The sequence below is a fragment of the Cupressus sempervirens genome, chromosome 10 (genome assembly GCF_028749045.1).
Source record: "Cupressus sempervirens isolate cs-2001-9-10 chromosome 10, ASM2874904v1, whole genome shotgun sequence".
NCBI lineage: Eukaryota > Viridiplantae > Streptophyta > Pinopsida > Cupressales > Cupressaceae > Cupressus > Cupressus sempervirens.
In genome coordinates, this window is record NC_143127.1 from 586,779,583 (window position 1) to 586,800,980 (window position 21,398).

Consider the following 21,398-nt stretch of genomic DNA (forward strand, 5'->3'; position numbering starts at 1 on the left):
TACCATATCTCTTGACTGACAACTCTGATTGATCTCTAGGTTAGACCAAATCGAAGGGGAAAATGAAAGGCATGACATAAGCAAATTCAAAGGACCAAAACCAAGCAAACACAAACTCAAAAGCAAAGAACGGATTGTGAAAGCTTCAAAAATCAAGCAAAGGCTTGACAAAAAGCAAAACACAAAAATTTGACGAAGGCCTTCAATAAAAAGATTCATTTTATCAATTGGTATCGATTGGTTGATCAATACTAACCAATTAAATAATGAAATAAACTCAGAGAAATGCGAAACTAATTTGAAAAAGTTTCGTGCTGTTGCCTACATTTTGTGGTGACAAAATGCAAGAGAATAGGAGAGACAGAAAGCTACGATTTAACATTGTTTTCTTCTACCACTCCATCATTTGTCATGTTCTTGTTATTTCTCCACCAAGATCTTTGTTTATCATTTGATCGATTGGATGAGTTGTTTTGTTGTGATGAGTTATTGGAAAAACCTTTCCCATCCTTTGATATTTTAAGGATATTATCGTTCAGCAAGGTTTCTTCTACTTTGGTTGCATTTTCTAACATAGTTTTCAAGTCTTTAGGGCCTTTAAGTTGCAACCAATAGTTCATGGGTTTAGAGAGGAGGCTATTGACAAATATCTCAGTTTTCTCCTTGCTTGGGATGTCACAATGGTACTTGGCAAAGGTGTGTCACCATCTTTGTAGGAAATTTTTGAAAGATTCTCCTAGAAGTTGCTTCATGTTGCACAAGTTTATCATGGTAACCTCTCTTTTAATGTTGGAGTATTGTGCAATTAAAATAGAGGCTAATTGGTCAAATGATTGATTATTTGAGGGGAGTTTAGAAAACCACTCCATGGCTTGCCCTCCCAAACCCACATGAGGTAGGTTGTATCATGTTCAAATTTCATACTTAATGTATAGAATTGACGGAGGTGATCTTGAGGGTCCGATGTAACAAAGTATTTGTCATACTTTGGCATTTGCATGTTTTGAGGAAATGGTTTCAAGATGACACTTCTGTCAAATGGGAGATGGCATATCTTTTCTAGACTGAATTTTGTTGGTTGGACTTTCCCTCTCTTCATCTTTTCCATTTCTATTTGCAGATCTTGGAGTTTCTGGGTAACAACATCTAAGGGTGAATCCTCTTGGTCCTTCTTGAGGTTAGATATGTCAAAATCAGAGGGTAATTTTGCACCTTGTTATACCAAAAATAATAGGTAGTGCTCTTTATGTCTCTTTAGTAGTTTATCCATTATGTCGATGAGTTTTGGATTCTGTTGGAATTCTTCTATTCTTGATACAATACTATCCTTGCTCCAGAGTTGAGGTGTACCCATTGTGTCAATTGGTTCTGAATTTTGTTGTTCTAATGGGGGTGATTCTTCATCGATGGTAGTTGACAAGCAGTCAATGGGTATTGTAGTACCAATGGTGTTTGACAATTACGCAGATTTTTTAGTTTGCTTCGCTATCCTTACTCACATGGCCACTATTTTCTGTTCTTTTTCCTTGGCACTTATATCGATTTTTCACAGTGGCATGAGATGTGAATGGAAACCCTTTGATCCTTATGCATCTTCATAACATAGGGATAAATTTTAGACCAAATTATAGTAAAGTATCAAATTGTTTTGCAAATTGTTACAACAATACCAAAGGTTATGAAACCTTGGCGATAGGATTCAACTCCACAAAGTGAGGGGGTGAAAGGATGTGTGTGTCCTCTGATGTTTGACTGGTGTATGAGGTTGGATCGATGATATTTGTTGAATAAAAACCCTAGATAGGATTGTTTAAATTACTCAAATGACAGAAATTTTCTTGCTTGATTTTGAAGGTATTGGTCGTGTCTAAGGTTCCCCAAACTTGCATAATGTTAATAGAGAAAAAGGGTATTCAGATGTGCTCTTGAATTTGGCATATTCGATGTGCAAGTAGCCACTATGATGCTAAAAACCTCTATAATAATGATGCTAAATGGATTATCAAATGCTAGCTCTAATATCCTATAGTAAGGATGCATAAAACTTGGGTCCTTTGCTCTTGTTTTTTCCTTCTATTTATAGAATTTCAGAAGGTGGTTGGGGTAAAGATTTGGGATTTACCTTTTACTGGGGGTAAGGGTGATACTGAAAATATCTCACAAAACCCCAAGAGGAAAAGTTCAACGGACTTGGTTTGTGAGGATAAATAAGGATTTTCAAATTTTTTAAATTCCAAAAGGGGTGGATTTTTACTTTTGAGAGGATAATGATTTTAATTGATTTATTATATGTTGCATTTCTTTTCAACTTTTTCCTTTTTCATTTTTATTTTATTTTTTGATTTTATGAATTGAATTTTCTCTTTATAAGTGATTTTAGTTTTTGAATTTTTAAAAGAATCAAGAGTTTAGACAATTAATTGATTAATTACTCAAACAATTTGACATTGTAATTGATTTGAAAGTCTGTTATTTTCCTCGTTTCTCTAATTTTGTCTTTAACCTTTGTTGTTTGATCGAAATTCATGTTGTTTAGGTCTTTGCCAATTTTAGGGTGTCTATACCTAGTATGCTTCTACATCAATTTCTAGGGTACCAAACCTATGTTCTAGCTCCTTAACTCTCTCTAGGATTTTCTTAAAGACTCATATTGTTCTCTTCTCTCAGACCACTCACTTAGGAAACCTTAAATCTCCCTCCAATTGAAATACAACTTTTCACATCAAACTTCCCTCAAGACAAACCTACTCAACTTTCAAGCCCTAGCATAATAGGGTATTTTCGTCATACTCCTTGATCACTTAGAGGTGTCCCCAGTGTCCTTTAGAAATATCCTACAACGTCCCCCATATCCTCTATTAAAGTTCCAAATCTTCATACAATGTTATTGCAAATAGCCTACTAGGATACCTAATAGAATTAGGTCTATGTTTCTAGTTTTTCAAGCCTTATCCCACATATTTCAAAAAAGTGCATGAATTGAAGACCATTTCAAACATCCATTTGCACTTCTTACAAAATACCGCAATTTCTCAATTAGGGTTTTCTCCTAACCCACTCTTCCACAAAACCCTCAATCTAAGTCAATTAGGCACTTAAATTGGTTCATTCCCTAAAGCTTACACCAATAACACTCCTCAACCAACCCAATGCTTCAAGAACCTTTGTAACATCTATCAGGAATATTAAAAATCATTATTGGGAACCCATCATTTATTTACTACCTTTTGCATGTCTGAATGCACTTAGCCTAGGCTTGTCACATGGAGATACTAACCTAGGACTTGTTGCCAAAATCCACCACTTGGCCAAACTGATTTGCAACAACTTGGATCATATGGTACACACATAGGCCTAACATTTCCCAGAGATTTGGTCAGAACCAATGGTGAAATGTCAAGCAAATCCCATTATTGTTCAAGACCTAGGGTTTTGGTGTATTTATAGACTAGTTGTGATCGTATCAAAGTATCTTCCTTCCAATTTTACCAAATGGCTGCAAACTTGTGGCAAAATTTTTCTGACTCACTTATCTACACCATTGTTGACTCTCCTTGCCAATTCCAATATGATACAATGTGACATAAATGCAAAAAATGCAAAAAATGCACAAAAACGAGCACAAAATAGTTCTCAACTTTTGCTATTTCTTCAAAACTTCAACAACAAACTCATATTCGATCAACAAGGCCCTAAGTAGCCATGAACCAACCAAGTCCAAGGACTATTTGATTGGTTAGTCATTGGAACCAACTTCTTGTCAAATGTTGTCAAGTTCCACTTAACAACATTGATAGTTTTGACAACATTTTTCGCAACTTTTGCATTTTGACACAAATGTCCACCAAAATGGTTACAAATGGTTCTTAATAGCCTAAAAGCATGTTGGAAACATAAAATGACCAGTTTGTCATTCTCAAGGTGGCTTTGACCAATGTTGACCACTAGGACCTGATTGCCTATTATGCCCTTATTACAATCCATTGCCTTATTGAGCATTACTGCAAGAATGAAGGTCATAAAATACCTTATTACAATATGAAAGACACTTCCAAGGCCTTATTAGGTCCTTGGTAACATTCATTAGGTGTTTTGCACCACTCTGCAAGAGAAGACTTGACAGTCATTCATGCTTGATGTCAACACCATGTTTCTTGATCCTGGTCCTAATTGAGCACCTAATTACACCAATGTAAGGGGTGTCAAATGAGAAAGCCACCTTGATCTTTAAGAGAAGGAACACAATTTCTCACAAGGAGAGGGGTTTGAAGGAACAATGAATGTGATTCTTCAAGAGGATTTTGGATAACTTGTGAGATATACCTTCAACGTATGACAAGCAACGGTAGGAGGTTCAACCTGATAAATGTGAGGATGAACAAAATGGGAAGGAAACGAGAATTAGCTTGGGTAAGGGACCTAGGGATTCAATTTGAAGATGTGATGAAAATGCTCAAGCTCTTGTTTCATATTATCTTCATCACAAATAGGATAAGCTCTCAAGGCTAGGATCTTAAGGATCCCAACTTTTTGTGCAGGTTGGTGATGCAATGAGGAGTGAATGTGAAGGTCAATGTGGACAGATAAATGTTATAAGGTGAGAGAAAAAGTATTCAAGCTTATCACGGCCATGGGGCCAACATATGTTGGTGTCATCTACATAATGCTTCCACTACCTTGGATTAAAGGAGGGGATAAGAGGGCTTTACCTTCAAACTGTTCCATGAAGAGGTTAGCAATGACAATGGAAAGAAGAGAACCCATTGCTACCCCTTCAACTTGCTCATAGACGACACCATGGAAAGAGAAAAATGTGGATCTCAAGCATAATTCCACTAAAGATACAATCTCAGAATTCATCTTATGCACATCAAGAATGGGGACCTTAGTGAAAAGGGACACCACATCAAAACTAAGAGGTCACTGTAATCAAGATGGGCATCCCTAATAAAGTGAACAAAATGTCTTGTGTCTTTAACAAAAGATTCAAAATGTCCAATGAGCCAGGGGATAAGCTCAGAGAAGAAAGAAGAGAGCTTATAAGCAAGAGAGCAACAATGTCTACTATAGGCCTAAGAGGTGTGTTAGTTTTGTGGAATTTAGGTACCCCATACATGTGAGGAGTCACTTCTTTCGAAGGAAGAAGACACTTTTTGGTTTCATCATCAAGAAAGGAACCCACTATGGCCGCCTTAACACACTTAAAAATCTTGGGGTAAGGACTACAATAGAGGACCCTATAGTTGCTTCAATGTGAAAGGAGAGCATTTTGGTGACATAGTCCTACTTGTCCAAGATGACTATGGCATTGCCCTTGTCAACTTTAGAAATAATTTAAAATCATTATTTCTAGTTAACGTGTTGAAGGCCACTATTGGCCATAGACCATATTGCTTTGGTGCATGTGCAATGTAGCATGCACAAAATGCATTTTGCTATGGAGTTTACATATTTTAAATTATAGGAGTCAATTGATGCTTTAAAGCCAAGTGATGTAGATAGAAAGCACATCGGTTGAACAATTGGCACACAATCCCTAATGTTGCATAAAGAATGTATGGAAATAAGGAAAAAATAGTTAAATGTGAGAAAAGACTTAGTCCCAATTGTATGTAGAAGAACTAGACTTAACGGCCCTTGGAATCTATGGAGCCCAATATCCTATTCAACTTAACTAATTAATGTTTAGCCTATTTGAAAAGATTGTGTCTCCTATTTAAGGTTGCCTATTTATTTGAGTACCTTGTTCAATCTTAAATTCAGCTCTAACTTCAATACTTTTGTCTCAATCTACAAAAGGAAAATGTTCATCTCTATGATAATAAAATTTGATTCGATCTTGCTATAGGTGTAGAAACTAAGGCATTTTTATTAGCCACTTATCTGTAACTAGCATTCTAAAATATCATGATTCTTGGACTTCCATCTACACGACTATAGCTCCTAGTCTTTTCCAAGATGACATTTAGTGCTACTCATGAATAATCTTCATCCAAGAAAATCTAGCATAACTAAAATGTTCATCTTTACACTTATCAACCTTTGAATGGATTCTTCATGCATCCCTTCTTGTAGGTGCAAACTAGATCCTACAAGGCATCACAAACCTTACATAGTATCCAAACAGCACTCACTACTTGCATTTTTTCACACAAGCTCATAATCTATTTTCAAGAGGCACAATGTTGCTTCCACCTTTACTCCCATTGGATACCATTGCCTCCATCACTATTCTCCATGTTATCATAAAACATTCCTTAAGCTCCAAAGTACACACAAAAATGCAACCAAAAAAATTTAACATATCACAAACACAATAGTTGACCCATTGTGAAAACAATTAAAAAAAGAAAATATAGAAAAAAAATTAGGTTAATGCAACACTGCTCATCCACTTGGATCCTCTTGCACTACGAAACTCTTCTAGATGGCACAATGACTTATTTAAAATGATGAATATGAAAATCTTGCTATCAAAGTCTATATCATATAGAGTCTTATGTTCATTTGAATGCCTATGAATGCACAAAAAACTTTGGATTGTCATACTTCTTTTGACCTAATTTCTTGTGAATTTATCATGTGGCTTCAGAGTTACTTGTTAGACTATGCTGAACTCAGGAAAACTGAAAATGGTATTCTTGCTCTGAAAATATAAATCATATGGAGTGGTTGTTGGAGTGTCTCTAATGCAGAAACATATCTACCATCATCTAGAGGTCCTCTTCGCTTAAATTTTGTGCATATTTATTAGTTGATTCTGATTTTCCTGCTTGAATCTTACTGGAAAAAGGATTTGGAAGAATAGTGTACTCAGAGGCTGTATTTGACTTGAAAGAACATGATATGATATTTGCTTTTGAATGACTGTAGGCTATAAACTTGAAGATACTTGAATCCTAGCCTTATGATTACCCACTAAATGCAGTTTATTTCGGTATAATATGTGACTCATGACTAGGCTACTGTAAAATGTATGGCGGGGCCCTGAATAATGAATTTTAACTTTTACCATGTAGTTAAGGGAATATGATTCTTGTGTTGGCCTACATGCCTTGGTAAAAATAAGGGATTTAGATTGGCACAAAGAAAGAAAAACGATAGATGTAAATTAAATTTTCTTGTTGATACTTGAACTTGTTATAATGAATATGTTGTAGCTTAAGTTTTCTCATCATCAAGAAGGAAAAGTAATGTCACATGGGTACCATAATACATCATCTTTCTTCCGTGAACTACAATTGAGAACACTTCATGAAACGTTGAGTAGGAAGAAAGAAAGCTGAAACAATTCGACCCATGGATGGTTCTAGTTTGGTATTTTAATACAATTGTGATCTCCAAATAGGAGGGTTTTCCCAGGTTTCCTATTTTCCACAGATGGGCAAGCTGTGGATTGGGAAAACATTAAGATATGCACTTGTGCTGAGCATGGAAACTTGTAGCTGAAAATTTAAGCACAAGCTTTCATACTTATCAATGTTTGGTAGCTTGGCAAGATGACAAGATGGAATCTTACATAATGGAAAATATTCTATGAAACATAAAGGTGGATAGAGGCATGTAATTTGTCAACAGGGTTTTCAATCCTGCTACACACTCTTGTGGAGTATGGGTATCTAACCATTAGAGCCCATGACCTCAACCACACCAAAAAAATCAAACAAGTTTACTTTTTTGTTGCCAAGACATAAAAAAATAAGCACATGAATCTGCTGTGTGCCCAAATCACATGGTGCAACTTCTCCTTCAATCCCTCACTACCCTTGCTTGATTGACAAACATCTCAAAAATGTAAAAGAGATAATTGCCAAATCTCAATCCAACAGAGATAACATAGACATCTGTAACTTAACCCCACCTTCCACTTCAGTTTTCTGCAAGGGGTAATAAATGCAGTTCCTGACCTTTCTTTTGGAGTATCTACGAAAGAAAATATTGAGCACCCCACACGAAGGGATGCTGAGTGTATAAGCTGTGGAACAATGTACTATTATTTTGTAGATTTAGCATTCTGTCCATATTTGACCTGCACAGCTGATAATATATTCTTCCCATTCTTCTTCAATCTGCACCATCACAACAGAAGTGAATGGATCACCTAAATCCCCTCAAGTAAATAGAAATCGTTAAAAGAATTGAACAACTTCCAAGCTAACAGTGCTGTTACTAAATGGGGTGCAAGAGAAGACGATTTGTATCATAGTGATCAGGAAAAAGTGCACCAACCCCAAGCTATAACATTTGAAATTATGAAGTATATACACATGAAGCATAAAAACTGAAGTCCGTCAAAGAGAAAATTTATATTCATCTATTTAGCAGAGCTGGAAACTAACCATTGACTATTGAAGATCTAGCTCATGGTTTGATGGCTGAATAGGAGTGTGATTAGTGCAAGGCATGAGAAACATCACGCAAATAAATAACCATCATTATAAAAGTGCAAAGGAAAACAACTAAGGTATATGCAGTGGTAAATTTGCAGAATTAATACACTCAGAATAATAATTAGAAGCTCCCAGGCCTAATGCATATTCCTTTACACTCTTTACCATACTTTACGATTCTCAGCAAAACAATTTATTCTTGTTGAAATTGACAAAGTTGTCATAAATATAGAAGACCAATGTGCTTAAGAATTACTCTGGAAACCCATTCATGGTCACACCTAAGACATTTGTATAAAGCAATTTAATAAGAATATGCCCTTCAATGATATCTAACAACCCTTCTCCTCACACAATTTTTCAAAGGCGAACCCTAGCAGTTGTTCAAACTCAAGAAAAATGTTATATCATAAGAAAACAAAAATTTATTCTTCAAGAGGGGGATCAAGAAATACCTGTTCGCAGACCCATGTAATACAGCAGTACCATCAGAGGGATTGGCTTCTATTGGGTTTTTGCTCTTATGCTCCTTTTGTCTTTTCTTCTTTTGTCTTTTTTTTATATTGTGAGAAGTCGAGTCAGTAGAAACAATGTTTGGTTCCATTGACAAACAATTTTTAGCCTCAGAATCCCAAGTTTGAGTCGCAGAGGATTGTGCAATGTATGTGCCTTCCTGAGGTAGTTCCAGCTTCTTTCCTCTGTAATCATATACATCAACCTTTCCTATCTTCCAACTACTAGACAAGATTTTTTCTACATTCTCGGATGATCTTTCACCATTTGAATCCATGAAATCATCTAAAATTTTTGGGCAGTTGTCAGAATGTTGTATGCCTTTATTTAAATCTTGGTTAAGCATGCAATCCTTTTGTGAACCATTCTGAAAATTTGCAATACTGGTTTCAGTTATCCCATTGTGGTCATAAAACTCCACAGCATCATCTGCCCTAAGTGCATCATCATTCAATGAACCGGGTGGTGAATCCATGTTTAGTTCTTTCAAAGAAGGCCTTGTATCTGAAGGATCTAGGCCATCATTTTGGACAATGCTACTGAAACCAGACATTTCCGAATTGTTTACGTCAGTCATCCCACTCATATGTTCATTTGCGAACTTCATGGAGAACTTTGCATGGTTTTCCTTTTGCTGATGTAGAAAAATAGCAGACTCTAATAAACCTTCAATAGATTCAGTACTCTTCTCTCGGATTCTTAGCCTAGGCAGAGTATGTGCTGTTGTAGAAGTTTGTGCTATGAAGCTTGAAGTTCTAAGATCACTTGGGATTGCCAGGCAACAACTTATTTTCTTCTCAATTTTTCCAAAGACAATACTTTCTCCATTAAATCGTGTTATGAATCTGCAGCCAGTAAGCATCATAATAAATCTCTCATCAGAGCCATTAAACTCAAGAGAATTGAACAATGGATTAGGACCTTTCTTTTCAATGAAACTTCATTGCCAAATATACCAACCAGTAAGCGTTCCAATAAAATACACTATGTAAATATGAAGTGAGATACAATCACCACGGCAGTGATAAATTAGAAAACCTCTAGTTACATCAAGATGTAATAAAAACCAGAACTGCCATCAAACAAGAAAATGACATACATTGTATGTCAAAAACACTCGAGCAATAGACCATACATCAACAAAGGCTGCTATAATGAATGTGCATATTTTGAGCCTATTTCAAATAAACTAGAAGAGAAAGATTGACATAATAACTTACATCTACCATATATCGACATATTGCACTAACAAATGCAGAAAGAACTTTGTTGTCAGAAGCTTTACTCATAGGGTCCAATCAACACAAGAACTTATTTTCATATGTTCACGGCCATTGCATGACCATGACCAAACATGGCAACAAAAACCACCATCTCTATGGTATAACATGACATAAACACTAGCCTCAAGTAATTGATTTGGTTAATCTTAATTTTCATTAGAGGCATCAGAAGCTAATTAACATTTGTTTTAAGAGGTTACTTTCAAGTCAAATATCAGCTTTAATTGAGCAATAAATATCCTCCTAGAAGTAAACCAACTTAGCCTCCAAATGTAAAATACAGTATTTTAAGTTAAAACAGTTGTGTTGTGTGGAGAGAGAGGGAGAGAGGTTAATATCAGCTTTAATTGAGCAATAAATATCCTCCTAGAAGTAAACCAACCTAACCTCCAAATGTAAAATACAATATTTTAAGTTAAAACAGTTGTGTCGTGTGGAGAGAGAGGGAGAGAGGTTACTTTCAAGTAAAAATATCAGCTTTAATCGAGCAATAAATATCCTCCTAGAAGTAAACCAACTTAGTCTCCAAATGTAAAATACAATATTTTAAGTTGGAGCAATTGTGCATGTGGGTGTGAGTGTGGATGTGGGTGTGGAGAGAGAGAGAGAGAGAGAGAGAGAGAGAGAGCGGTGAGTGTAAGCAGACCAAATCCTAATGCCCATAGTTGCATGGGAAACTTTTTGGAGTATAAATAGACTACAGCCATGAAACAAGGATAAACTCTACCATTCTTGTCATTTTCTGTGCACTAAAACATCTCACAAAAAGATTAGAAGAAAATTTACCTCCTCAAAGCAAATCTTTTACGAGTACATTTGTTCTTCTGTAATTAATTTTAACAGTCTAACAAACAGTTATGAACTATTTTCTAGCAAGTGCCATAAACCATGATCCTTTAATGCCCATAGTTGCATTGGAATGTTTGGAGCATAGAATAAACTACACCTATAAAATTGGGATAAACTCTACTGTTCTTCCTCCCATTTTGTATGCATTCAAAGCATGTCACAAAAAGATCAGAAGAAAACTTACGTCCTTAAAGCATCATGACACCCTCTCCCTGATATCAATAATATTTCCCCAATTATTACTAGTCTACCATGAGACACTTAAGCTGAAGAGGCATTGAGACCAACCACAGGTGTTCTGTGACAGTGTCCTTCAACATGATGGATCATGTAGTATTATCCAAAATGTCCATTTTAATAATAATGGAATACAGTTTAATCCAGAAAACAATATTCAGAATGTCCATAGTTCAATCATATGTCAATGGCTTGATCTTTCAGAAAAAGTGTACAAATAGGAGAATTGAGAAGGAAAAGTCATTCATTGCATTGTTATTTGTTAACCCCAACTTCGGAAGCTAGCAATTATTCATCCCTATGGCAAGTTGGTTTCAAGGAAGAAAACCCTTCTAGCCGATTACAGGTAGATTCATTCCAAATTTACAAGTGCATGTAATGTTTGAAGAATGAGGAGACTAATGCCCAAGTATTGAATTGATATCCTCTTCAGATTCTGACCATGTTTGGAGAGTGAATTTAAAATTACTTCTGATATATATATGCAGGCATACTTTTATTTAAATTTATGGAGAGATAGAGCTTTGGTATGGGCTATGGGATGAAGTGGAAAGAAAAGATACATATCTAGCTGTCTATTTTAGAGACATTGTTATTGACAAAGCAGGCCACACACTTCTATAAGCTGGCTATACCAGTTAGAGGCGGCAACAATCAGTATTTTTAAGATATTAGACTTCTTCCTAGCTAATCAACAATGAAAAAGGGTACATGGAGATTCCAGCATTACTGTGGGTAGGGAGCTTGTGGGACCCTCCCACGCCAACCAAAGACCTCTAATAGGGCATTGAACAGTCAAGGAAGAGTAATTAAGTTTTGTAAAAGACATGAGATTTATGAAGGCACCATCCAATCAATGACAGATTTCACACCCATCTTTGGCTCACACATCCAAATAATATAGGGTGTAGCAAGATGATAAAGGGTTATACCATACAGTCTAGCATAGAGGTCTCATCACATGCAACAGTCATGGTAGCCTGAATAAAAATGTGTTTAGGCATCCAACACAAGTCTATAGATGAACAAAAAACAATGCTAGACATCAATCTTTTCAGCAATCTATTTGTAGTTATTGATAGTGGTATTAAAAAAATATTGCTGGAAACCTATAAATTGGGATTTACTTGTGAAAAATTTAACTAATTTTCAGATTTTAATGTATTGGGTATTTTGTTAAATGCTTGTTAAAATCCAAGCACAAAAATAAAAGAAGTAATTATAGCTGAAATATTACAGCATTGATCAATTAGCAATTTCATCAAACATTTGTCTGAATGCAAGGAAAATTGGTCCAACATATATGGTTTCCTACCAATCTGTTGGGAGCTGGATAAATTGATGCAAACAGATAACTCATATGTAGCCAGGTGAGAGGGCTAACAAGTACTATGAGAGAAATTCGAGAAGATGACAGTTTAATTTTCTAGAAAATCCAAAAGAAGAGTTTTCTTTTTCATACTTTCTGATCAAGGAACAAATAGGAGTACGTATGAGAAGTTGGAAATAAGAGATGAAGGGAATAGCACAAACACAATACTTAATGACTTTCTAGAGGACAGCAACAGTTGGAAATATTTTGACACAAATGTTGGAATGTATGGATATGCCTAGACTGATCAAATCAGAACAATAATGACGAAGGGAGTAACTAATCAAACAATAATACCAAGGCATTTATTTGATCAGATGGTAGACTCTTGATGCCCACACTCTCACTTGAAACCAATAGATGGTCAACTTCATCGTTCACTGTTAGGCTCTTGAAGAGCACACAACTATACTGGGGTAGTGGGTGGATCAGTATAGCTACCAAATTTTTACTTTATCAACTTTGATTAGATGTAATGGATATATCTTATAAAAATTGATCAATAACACATGCAATTAAAAACATAAAGGATTGCAAGATTTATGTGGAAATCCTAATGGGAGAAAACCACGGCAAATTAATACTTTTACATGTTTACTTCTTTACAAAAATTGTAGGCACCAACCTACTAGAGGAACCAACACCTATGAAACACCCATTTCTTCACTTAATAGGCATCAACCTACTAGAGGCACCAATCACTAAATATGAAACACCAACTTCACAAAGATGAAGCACCAAACTCACCAATATATTCTGCTAATGATGATCATAAAACTGCCAGAAACTGATCACTGTATCATCTTAAAAACTGCTATAAACTCATCATTATTTTCTCCTCAATTTTGATATAATTTCCTCATATATTACTCTCTCAAAATATGGTGTGTGTGTGTGTGTATTGATTGATTGATTGATCAATTGCCTTAACACAACACAATATAGGCTTCTCAAACTTCATTTTTCATCTCTGTGTGCATTTCTTTTTTAAAAGTCACGCCTTTTCACAGCAAATGGATGCATCCCAACAAGTTACACTTCAAAACAAATTACTTCTTTTCAAATAATTGCACCTATTCCTTAACATAGATAAACCTCTTTCATGAGTTGAATGTATCTCATAAATCACACTTCATACGATATCAAGTTGCTGCTAATATTTTAATTGTAATTTCTTTTGAACGGATCGCACCTCTTCATTTATTAAAAAGTTCATTGCCTTCATGTCTTACTCGCCACCTTCTTCAAATCACAGTTAATCATTAACAAAATCCCACCGTGTATTATGAATCGTAATCATGAAGCACAGATATCCTTTAATCTTTCTTTGGTTTGCTACTCACTTTTCTGACTTATCTTTGGACTAGCCAATCACTGCATTGTCCTGCATATTATATAAATGCTTCTGCCATATTACAAATACCAATCACTATTCTTAAAATAAAGTTGCTTCTGTTACTATAGTCGCTTCCTTTTTTTCTCTTGATGATTGCTGTTGTCTTTCTATTAAGAGTTTGCTTGTTCTTGTTATTGACCTGACCTTCGGAAGCATTAATGTTGGTAAAAGTTCCTCCGTGTAGTTTCATGATATCCATTATAGCCATTGCTAAGCCAATGCCATTGATATCCTTACATTGGTTTCCATGTCTGTAAGTTCGAATCTTTTATTTGAATTGTAATTACCTTTCAGCGTCATCTTTAATATGCTAATGTTGGCTTATACAACTTTCTTCTTTGTACTCTTAGACTTCCACATCATCCTTTTCATTACTGATAGCATCATCAATGATTTATTTAATCTAGCTTGTCCAATAGTGACATCAATGAAAACTGTTTAACAATCTTCCCCTTTTTCATTGATGGCAACCTCTTAATGGTATGATCTTGATTACACAATGATCCCTCTTCCTCATTGATCCCCCTTTCTCGTCGGGGATAAGTGAATAGCTCCCCCTAAATTCATGCTTTTCATGAAGAGCTTATAGATGAGAATGATGCCATTCTCAACTTGTCTCTTACATACTCAAAAGTTTTTTTTGGAAGAGGTTTTCTGAAAATATCTTCAATTTGCTCCTTAGTAGCAACATACTCCAACCTTTCTTCTTGCTCAAGCACTTTTTCTCTTGGTAAATGATATTTGATCTAGATATGTTTCATCCTAGAGCGCATAATTGAAACTTTAGATATGTCTATAGCACTTGTACTATCACACAATATGGGGATGGTATGCTCAATTCATCCTCAATGTATTTTAAGGTTTGTTTCATCGATAACACCCAAGTGCAACAAGCTATTACTTCACTTTAGTTGACGTCTACAGTATGAGAGGAAACTGAAGCTTTCTTTTTACTCAACCAAGAAAGGATGCTCCTTCATTTGTGCTCTTCCTATCATCAACATTGCCAAGCCATCCTGTATATGTATACGTTGTGAGGGTGACTCCTTCACATCCCAGATACCAGAACCCAAAATCCTTAGTACCTTTTAGATATTTGATCGTTCTTTTAATAGCCTCACATGAGTCTCTTTTGGTGGTACATGAAAGCATGCCCCTGTAAAGTTTCTGCAAATTCTATGACTGAATATAGACTAGATTCGATCTTCTTCTTCTCCTTGTGATTTTCTAAGAATAACTTCTAAGTATTGCCTTCAATTGAATTGGAAATGTAAATCAGAATTTTGTCTTTTAATTCTGCAATTCGTATGTGGGCAATAATGACTAAGGAGCAGACTTGTATGGATCTTGTGTGCTCTTAGACTTCATCCTTACCCTCTATAAGTATAGGAGTCAAGGGACATGTCCTTAGAAAGGACATGTTTCTTCCAAAATTATTTGCCTAATCCTCTAGAAGTCGGCAATTCTCTAAGGATGATTAAGTTCACAAACATACACAATTAAGTTTAGTTTAGTTTTAAACAAACATCCTAAGGATGGCCATCAATCTTATAAAGGAAACAATGCAAATATTTGTCCTATATTTATCATACCATCTCAGATCAAATTGATCTGTTCTCAAATCAATATGCTTTAACAAGTTACCGAATTAACACTCCCTCTTAACTTGATAATCATACTGAGAGATCATAGCTAACAACATCAATAAAGATGAACAAGCAAGATTTGATACTCTATATCTATCTGAATCTCCTTAGCATGTGGCATCATAGAACACATGATACAATGTCATATTACTAAGCTTGTAGTATGACAAATCACTGATACTAGTGATAACAGTATTGCAAAGAATACAATGTATAGGATAAATCTGAAGAGTAATATAATTTCTTCATTTATCCAAGTTGTGACTCATAGATGCTGGTATTTCTATATCACAACATGATCCTGAGTTTAAGACTTACCAGAATACAGGATAAACCTAGAGAATAATAAAATTCTTCTTTTATCCAAACTGTGACTCATTGACATAGCAATGTCAACATCACAATACAATCTTAAACTCATCTAGATCTTACAGTAGAACTCTACTGTTTAGCACATTATCTAAGAGATCTTCATCTCTCATAATATCTTTTATACAAGTGTTCATTATCTCAAAGATCGTCACCTCTTAAATAATGAATACAAATGGTGGAGCCCATAACAGTCAACAGCCTAACAAATAAAATTATTTTATTAATAATTTAAGGAGTACAAATGGATTACAACTCAACCATACCAAGTCTTCTCCTGAAGTGGTCTATCTTCACTCTAGATAGAGGTTTGGTGAGTATGTCTATTGTCTGATTTGCAGTGCAAATGTATTCTAATTTTACAGAAATCCTGTCTACCATATCTCTTACATAATGGTAAGAAATTTCAATATGCTTAGACCTGTCATGAAAAATTGGATTCATCGTATCACAATGAATAATCATAGGATTCATAGCTTGCCCAAATAATCCCACAACTTTCTTAGCCAAACTGCTTCTCGAGAGGCAATCACTGCTACAATGTATTCGACTTCTATGGAGCTCTAGGCTACTGAAGACTGTTTTCTGCATATCCAAGATATCGTTGCTGATCTTAAACTGAAACAACATCCTAGAGCACTTTGTCTATCTTTAACACTTCCACCCCAATCTAAATCAGTGAATCCATATAAATCTAAGCCAACCTTCTTGTATTTGAGTCCAAAATTAAGAGTGCCTTGTAAGTATTTCATAATGTGTTTAACTGCAACTAGGTGAATATCCTTTGGCTCACACATAAAATGGCTTAAGGCATTGACAGCATAGCAAATATCCAATCTTGTATTTACTAAGTACATAAGGGATCCACTCATCTGTCTGTAGGGAGTAGAATCTATGGAAGGTGATTCTGCCGTTGCTTCCTTAAGTTTATGTAGATTAGTCTCCATTGGAGGAGAAATAGTCTTGCAATTCCACATTCCAAATCTCTTCAAAATGTCTTATGTATACTTCCCTTGATTAAGTATGATACTGTCAAAATTTTGTCATACTTCCAGCCTTAGGAAGTAATGAAGGAGTCCCAAATCTTTCATCTCAAATTCTCTACTTAGATCTTTCTTGCACTGATCTATAAGATGATCATCACCTGTTTTTAGTAAATCATCAACATATAGTATCAGAATTACCATATCCTCTATCTCTTTTATAATATAAACTTGGATCGGCTTCGTTCTTAGAGAATTCTAAGCCGGTGAGATATTTATCAATTCTTTCATACCAGGCCCTAGGAGCCTGTTTAAGCCCATAGAAAGCTTTCTTAAGCCTACAAACAAAAGCATTAGGATCATGAGTTTCAAATCCTTCAGGTTGCTCCAGATATACTTCTTCTGTAATCTTTCCATTTAGGAATGTTGTTTTTATATCCATTTGATGTACTTTCCATCCCTTTGATGCTGCAATTGCTAAGACTACTCTTATAGAGGTATATCTAGCAATAGGAGCAAAAGTTTCTTCATAATCAATCCCTCCCTTCTGAGAAAATCCTTTGGCTACAAATCTAGCTTTATACTTTTCAATGTTGTTGTCAGCAGCATGCTTTATTTTAAATATCCACTTGGAACAAACAACAGATTTTTCTTTAGGTCTTGGAAAAATTTCCCAAACATCATTCCTCATAATAGATTGATATTCTTCTGTCATAGCTTCTTTCCAAGTTGTATGTGTAATAGCATCAAAAGGATTGGTTGGTTCTGTTTTGGATAAATCACTCATGTTTTTTGTATAACTAGAGAACCTTTAAGGTCTTTTGCTTTCTCTGACTGTTCCAGAAGGTGTAGCAAAGTCTTGTGCTTCTTCTACTACTTTAATGGCCCAAAGTGGTCTTTTCTTTGAATTTTGAGTTTCTTCAAGATTTAGATTTTGAATTTCATCTTCAATTTCTTCTAAGTTCTCCCTCAAGGACCTAGATTCACTATTTCATTCAAAACTAGGTAAAGGAGAAGGTTCTTCAGAACATAGGGCTCTTTTGAATGCTAGATCGTCTTCAAAAATTACATCCCTACTAAATTCAATACTTTTCTGTCCAAGTATAAAAATCCTATATGCGTTAGATGTTTCTCTATACCCTACAAAAATACCTTTCTTCCCAGAAGGTTCTAACTTGGTTCTCTTTTCTTTTGGAACATGGATATATGCAAGGCACCCAAAAATCCTAAGACAACTTATATTAGGTTTGACCTTAGTAAATACCTCTTCAAGAGTTTTATCTCTAAGGTAAGAATGTGGGCTTCTATTTTGAATATAAACAGCAGTACAAGAGGCTTCTACCCAAATGTAATATTCTAGATTTTGATCAAAGATCATAGCTCTAGCAGCTTCTATAATTGTTCTATTCTTCTTTCTGCTACCCTATTTTGTTCTGGATTATAAGGAACAGTGTACTCCCCCTTAATCCCTGATTCTTTCCAAAACCTTTTAAACAAGTCTAAGGCATATTGCCCTCCGTTATCAGTTCTAAGGGTTTTAATTTTGTGCCGTGAAAGGTTTCAATTAAAGTTCTAAATTCTTTAACTCTCTTTAGGATTTCTTCTGATTCTTTGTATTTTAAGAAGTAAATCCATGTTTTCCTAAAGAAGTCATTTATGAACAAAATATAATACTAGAATCCTCCAAAAGGAGCAGACATAGGTCCACATAAATCTGAATGAATTAATTCCAAAACATTATTTGTTTTCCTTGAGCTATCATGAAATGGACTTCTAGTGTTCTTACCCAAAGCGCACCCTTTGCATATGCTTGAGTGGTCTTTATTTAGTTTAGGTAATCCAGTAACCATCTTCTCCATAGTTGATAAGGCTTTGAAATTTAGATGCCCAATCTTTTGTGCCATATTTCATTTATGTCTACAGCTTCATGAACTAAGGCTTGAATAGGTCAACAAGATTCTGTATTCAATTCATACAAATATTCTTTTCTCTAACCAATCAACTTTGCTTCCTTGAATGAGGAGTTCTTTGCCCAGGTTAATACTTTTTCATCCACGAATGCAACATTATGCCCATCATCTTCAAGCGATGTGATTGAGATTAGATTTCTTTTAAATCCTGATACGTAGAGTAACCTTTGAGAAGAAGAGTATTTCTTGATTTTAGTTTCAAGGTGCAATTTCCAATTCCTTCAACGAAATGTGTTGAATTATCACCAATGGTCACTTCATCGTTAACCTTTTCTGATAAAGAGTCTAGTGTTTCTTTCTATCCCATTATATGTCTAGAAGATCCACTATCAATTACCCATGCTTTATTTAAAATTTCATTTGATGGTGAGGAGTACAATACATGATTCTCAGGATCATAGGTATCTTATTCCCTAGTAACATTTGTACAGTTTTCTTGTTGTTTAGAATTTTCAGGACAATTAGATCTGTAGTGTCCAAATTTTTCACATTTGAAACACTTTATTTTAGATAGATTTTTCTTGGGTTTCCTATTCTTTTGATTTCCCTTTTTCTTCTTGCTCTTATAGGAGTTGGTATTAAGAATATGAAGTTCTCCATCTTTTGTTTTCAGTTTCCCTCCTTTCTTTAATTTTTTTTATTCTTCTTGAAGACAATCCCCTTTAAGTCTATTGAAGTCAGGGAGTTTATCTCTGGCACTTATTCCTTGTGCAAAAGTTTCCCACAAATATAGCAATCCATCTATAGCCATGAACGTTAGTTCCGTGTCACTAATAATGGTTTCTATACTTGACAATTCATCTCTAATGCCAGCAACTCTTAGGAAGTAAGAATTCATTGATTCTCCTTTCTTTATCTGAATGTTATTTAGTTGTCTTTTTAGTGCTAGAACCCTAGTTGCATTAGTGACCTCATATGCATTTAGTAATGCATTCATCATATCAAATGTTGTCTCATGTTTAGTTAGCATAGGTACAATGTCATTCTTTACTCCATCTAATATGATTTGAATTGTTTTCCTATTTCCTTTGCTCCAGATGGATTTATGAGATTCAACTGATGGTTGTTTGGATGCTTTATCAACAAATTGTTTTACATCATTCTCTTCAAGAATCATCATGATTCTGAATTTCCGGGCGTCAAAGTGTTCTTTCCCATCAAACCTGTCCTCAGGTCTGATTGTGTATGCCATTCAAGATATGAGATAGTTGCTAGAAATATATAAAGTCTGATTACTAAATTTTGCAAAGCCTAGGTTCGACTACCAAAGCTCTGATGCCATGTAAAGTTTCTGCAAATTCTATGACTGAATATAGACTAGATTTGATCTTCTTCTTCTCCTTGTGATTTGCTAAGAATAACTTCTAAGTATTGCCTTCAATTGAATTGGAAATGTAAATCAGAATTCTGTCTTTTAATTCTGCAATTCGTATGTGGGCAGTAATGACTAAGGAGCAGACTTGTATTGATCTTGTGTGCTCTTAGACTTCATCCTTACCCTCTATAAGTATAGGAGTCAAGGGACATGTCCTTAGAAAGGACATGTCTCTTCCAAATTATTTGCCTAATCCTCTAGAAGTCAGCAATTCTCTAAGGATGATTAAGTTCACAAACATACACAATTGAGTTTAGCTTAGTTTTAAACAAACATCCTAAGGAGAGGCGTCGATCTTATAAAGGAAACAATGCAAACATTTTGTCCTATATTTATCATGCCATCTTAGATAGAATTGATCTGTTCTCAGATCAGTATGCTTTAACAAGTTACAGAATTAACAGCCCCCAATCCTACAACTTGTATAATGTCAAGTCTCATAAATGTTATGGATCTGTATAGGATTTCATTAGCATCAAGGGTTTCATTATCCTTAGTTTGTAACCTATGACCATGGGAGTGGATTGCACTCTTCCATTCTGCCATTCTGAATTTCTTCAAAATCTCCATAGTGTACTTGGCTTATGAAACTAAAATGCCTTTATTTGTTTTGAAGCTTTGCAAACCTAGAAAGAAAGAAAATTCACCAAGCATTGATATTTCAGACTCCTTTTGCATTTTAGGTGGCCTAGTCTTTCCACATCTTGTCTTTGCTATAACAAAAGATAATGTCATCCACATAGCCTATGACAACCAACAAGTTATCTCCTCCATTTTTTATATAGAGATTGCTATTCGTAATGCCTCTTTTGAAACCCTTCTCTTGAAGATATTAAATCAAGTCTTGAGCGTCAGGCCCTTGGGGCTCGTTTCAATCCATAAAGTATCTTCTTCAATTGCACAAAGATTCCTCGTCCTTTGATATAAGAAACCCCTCTAGTTTCTCAATGTATACTTCTTCCAAGTTTCTGTCATGAGCCCTAATTAGTGTGTACAATACAAATATATTCTAAAC

General features: G+C 35.1%; 1 protein-coding gene across 1 annotated transcript in view; it reads right to left on the reverse strand.

The window, feature by feature from the left end:
* Positions 1 to 7,101: 7,101 nt before the first annotated feature.
* Positions 7,102 to 21,398, reverse strand: part of LOC149535231 (RNA-binding (RRM/RBD/RNP motifs) family protein) — a 148,739-nt gene continuing 134,442 nt past the window's right edge. The window contains exons 4-5 of the mRNA XM_089804378.1: positions 8,846 to 9,748; positions 7,102 to 8,069 (exon numbers count right to left, since the gene is read on the reverse strand). Of these exons, the coding sequence (XP_089660504.1) occupies positions 7,994 to 8,069; positions 8,846 to 9,748 (979 nt within the window). The 3' untranslated portion in view covers positions 7,102 to 7,993. The remainder of the gene's footprint in view (positions 8,070 to 8,845; positions 9,749 to 21,398) is intronic.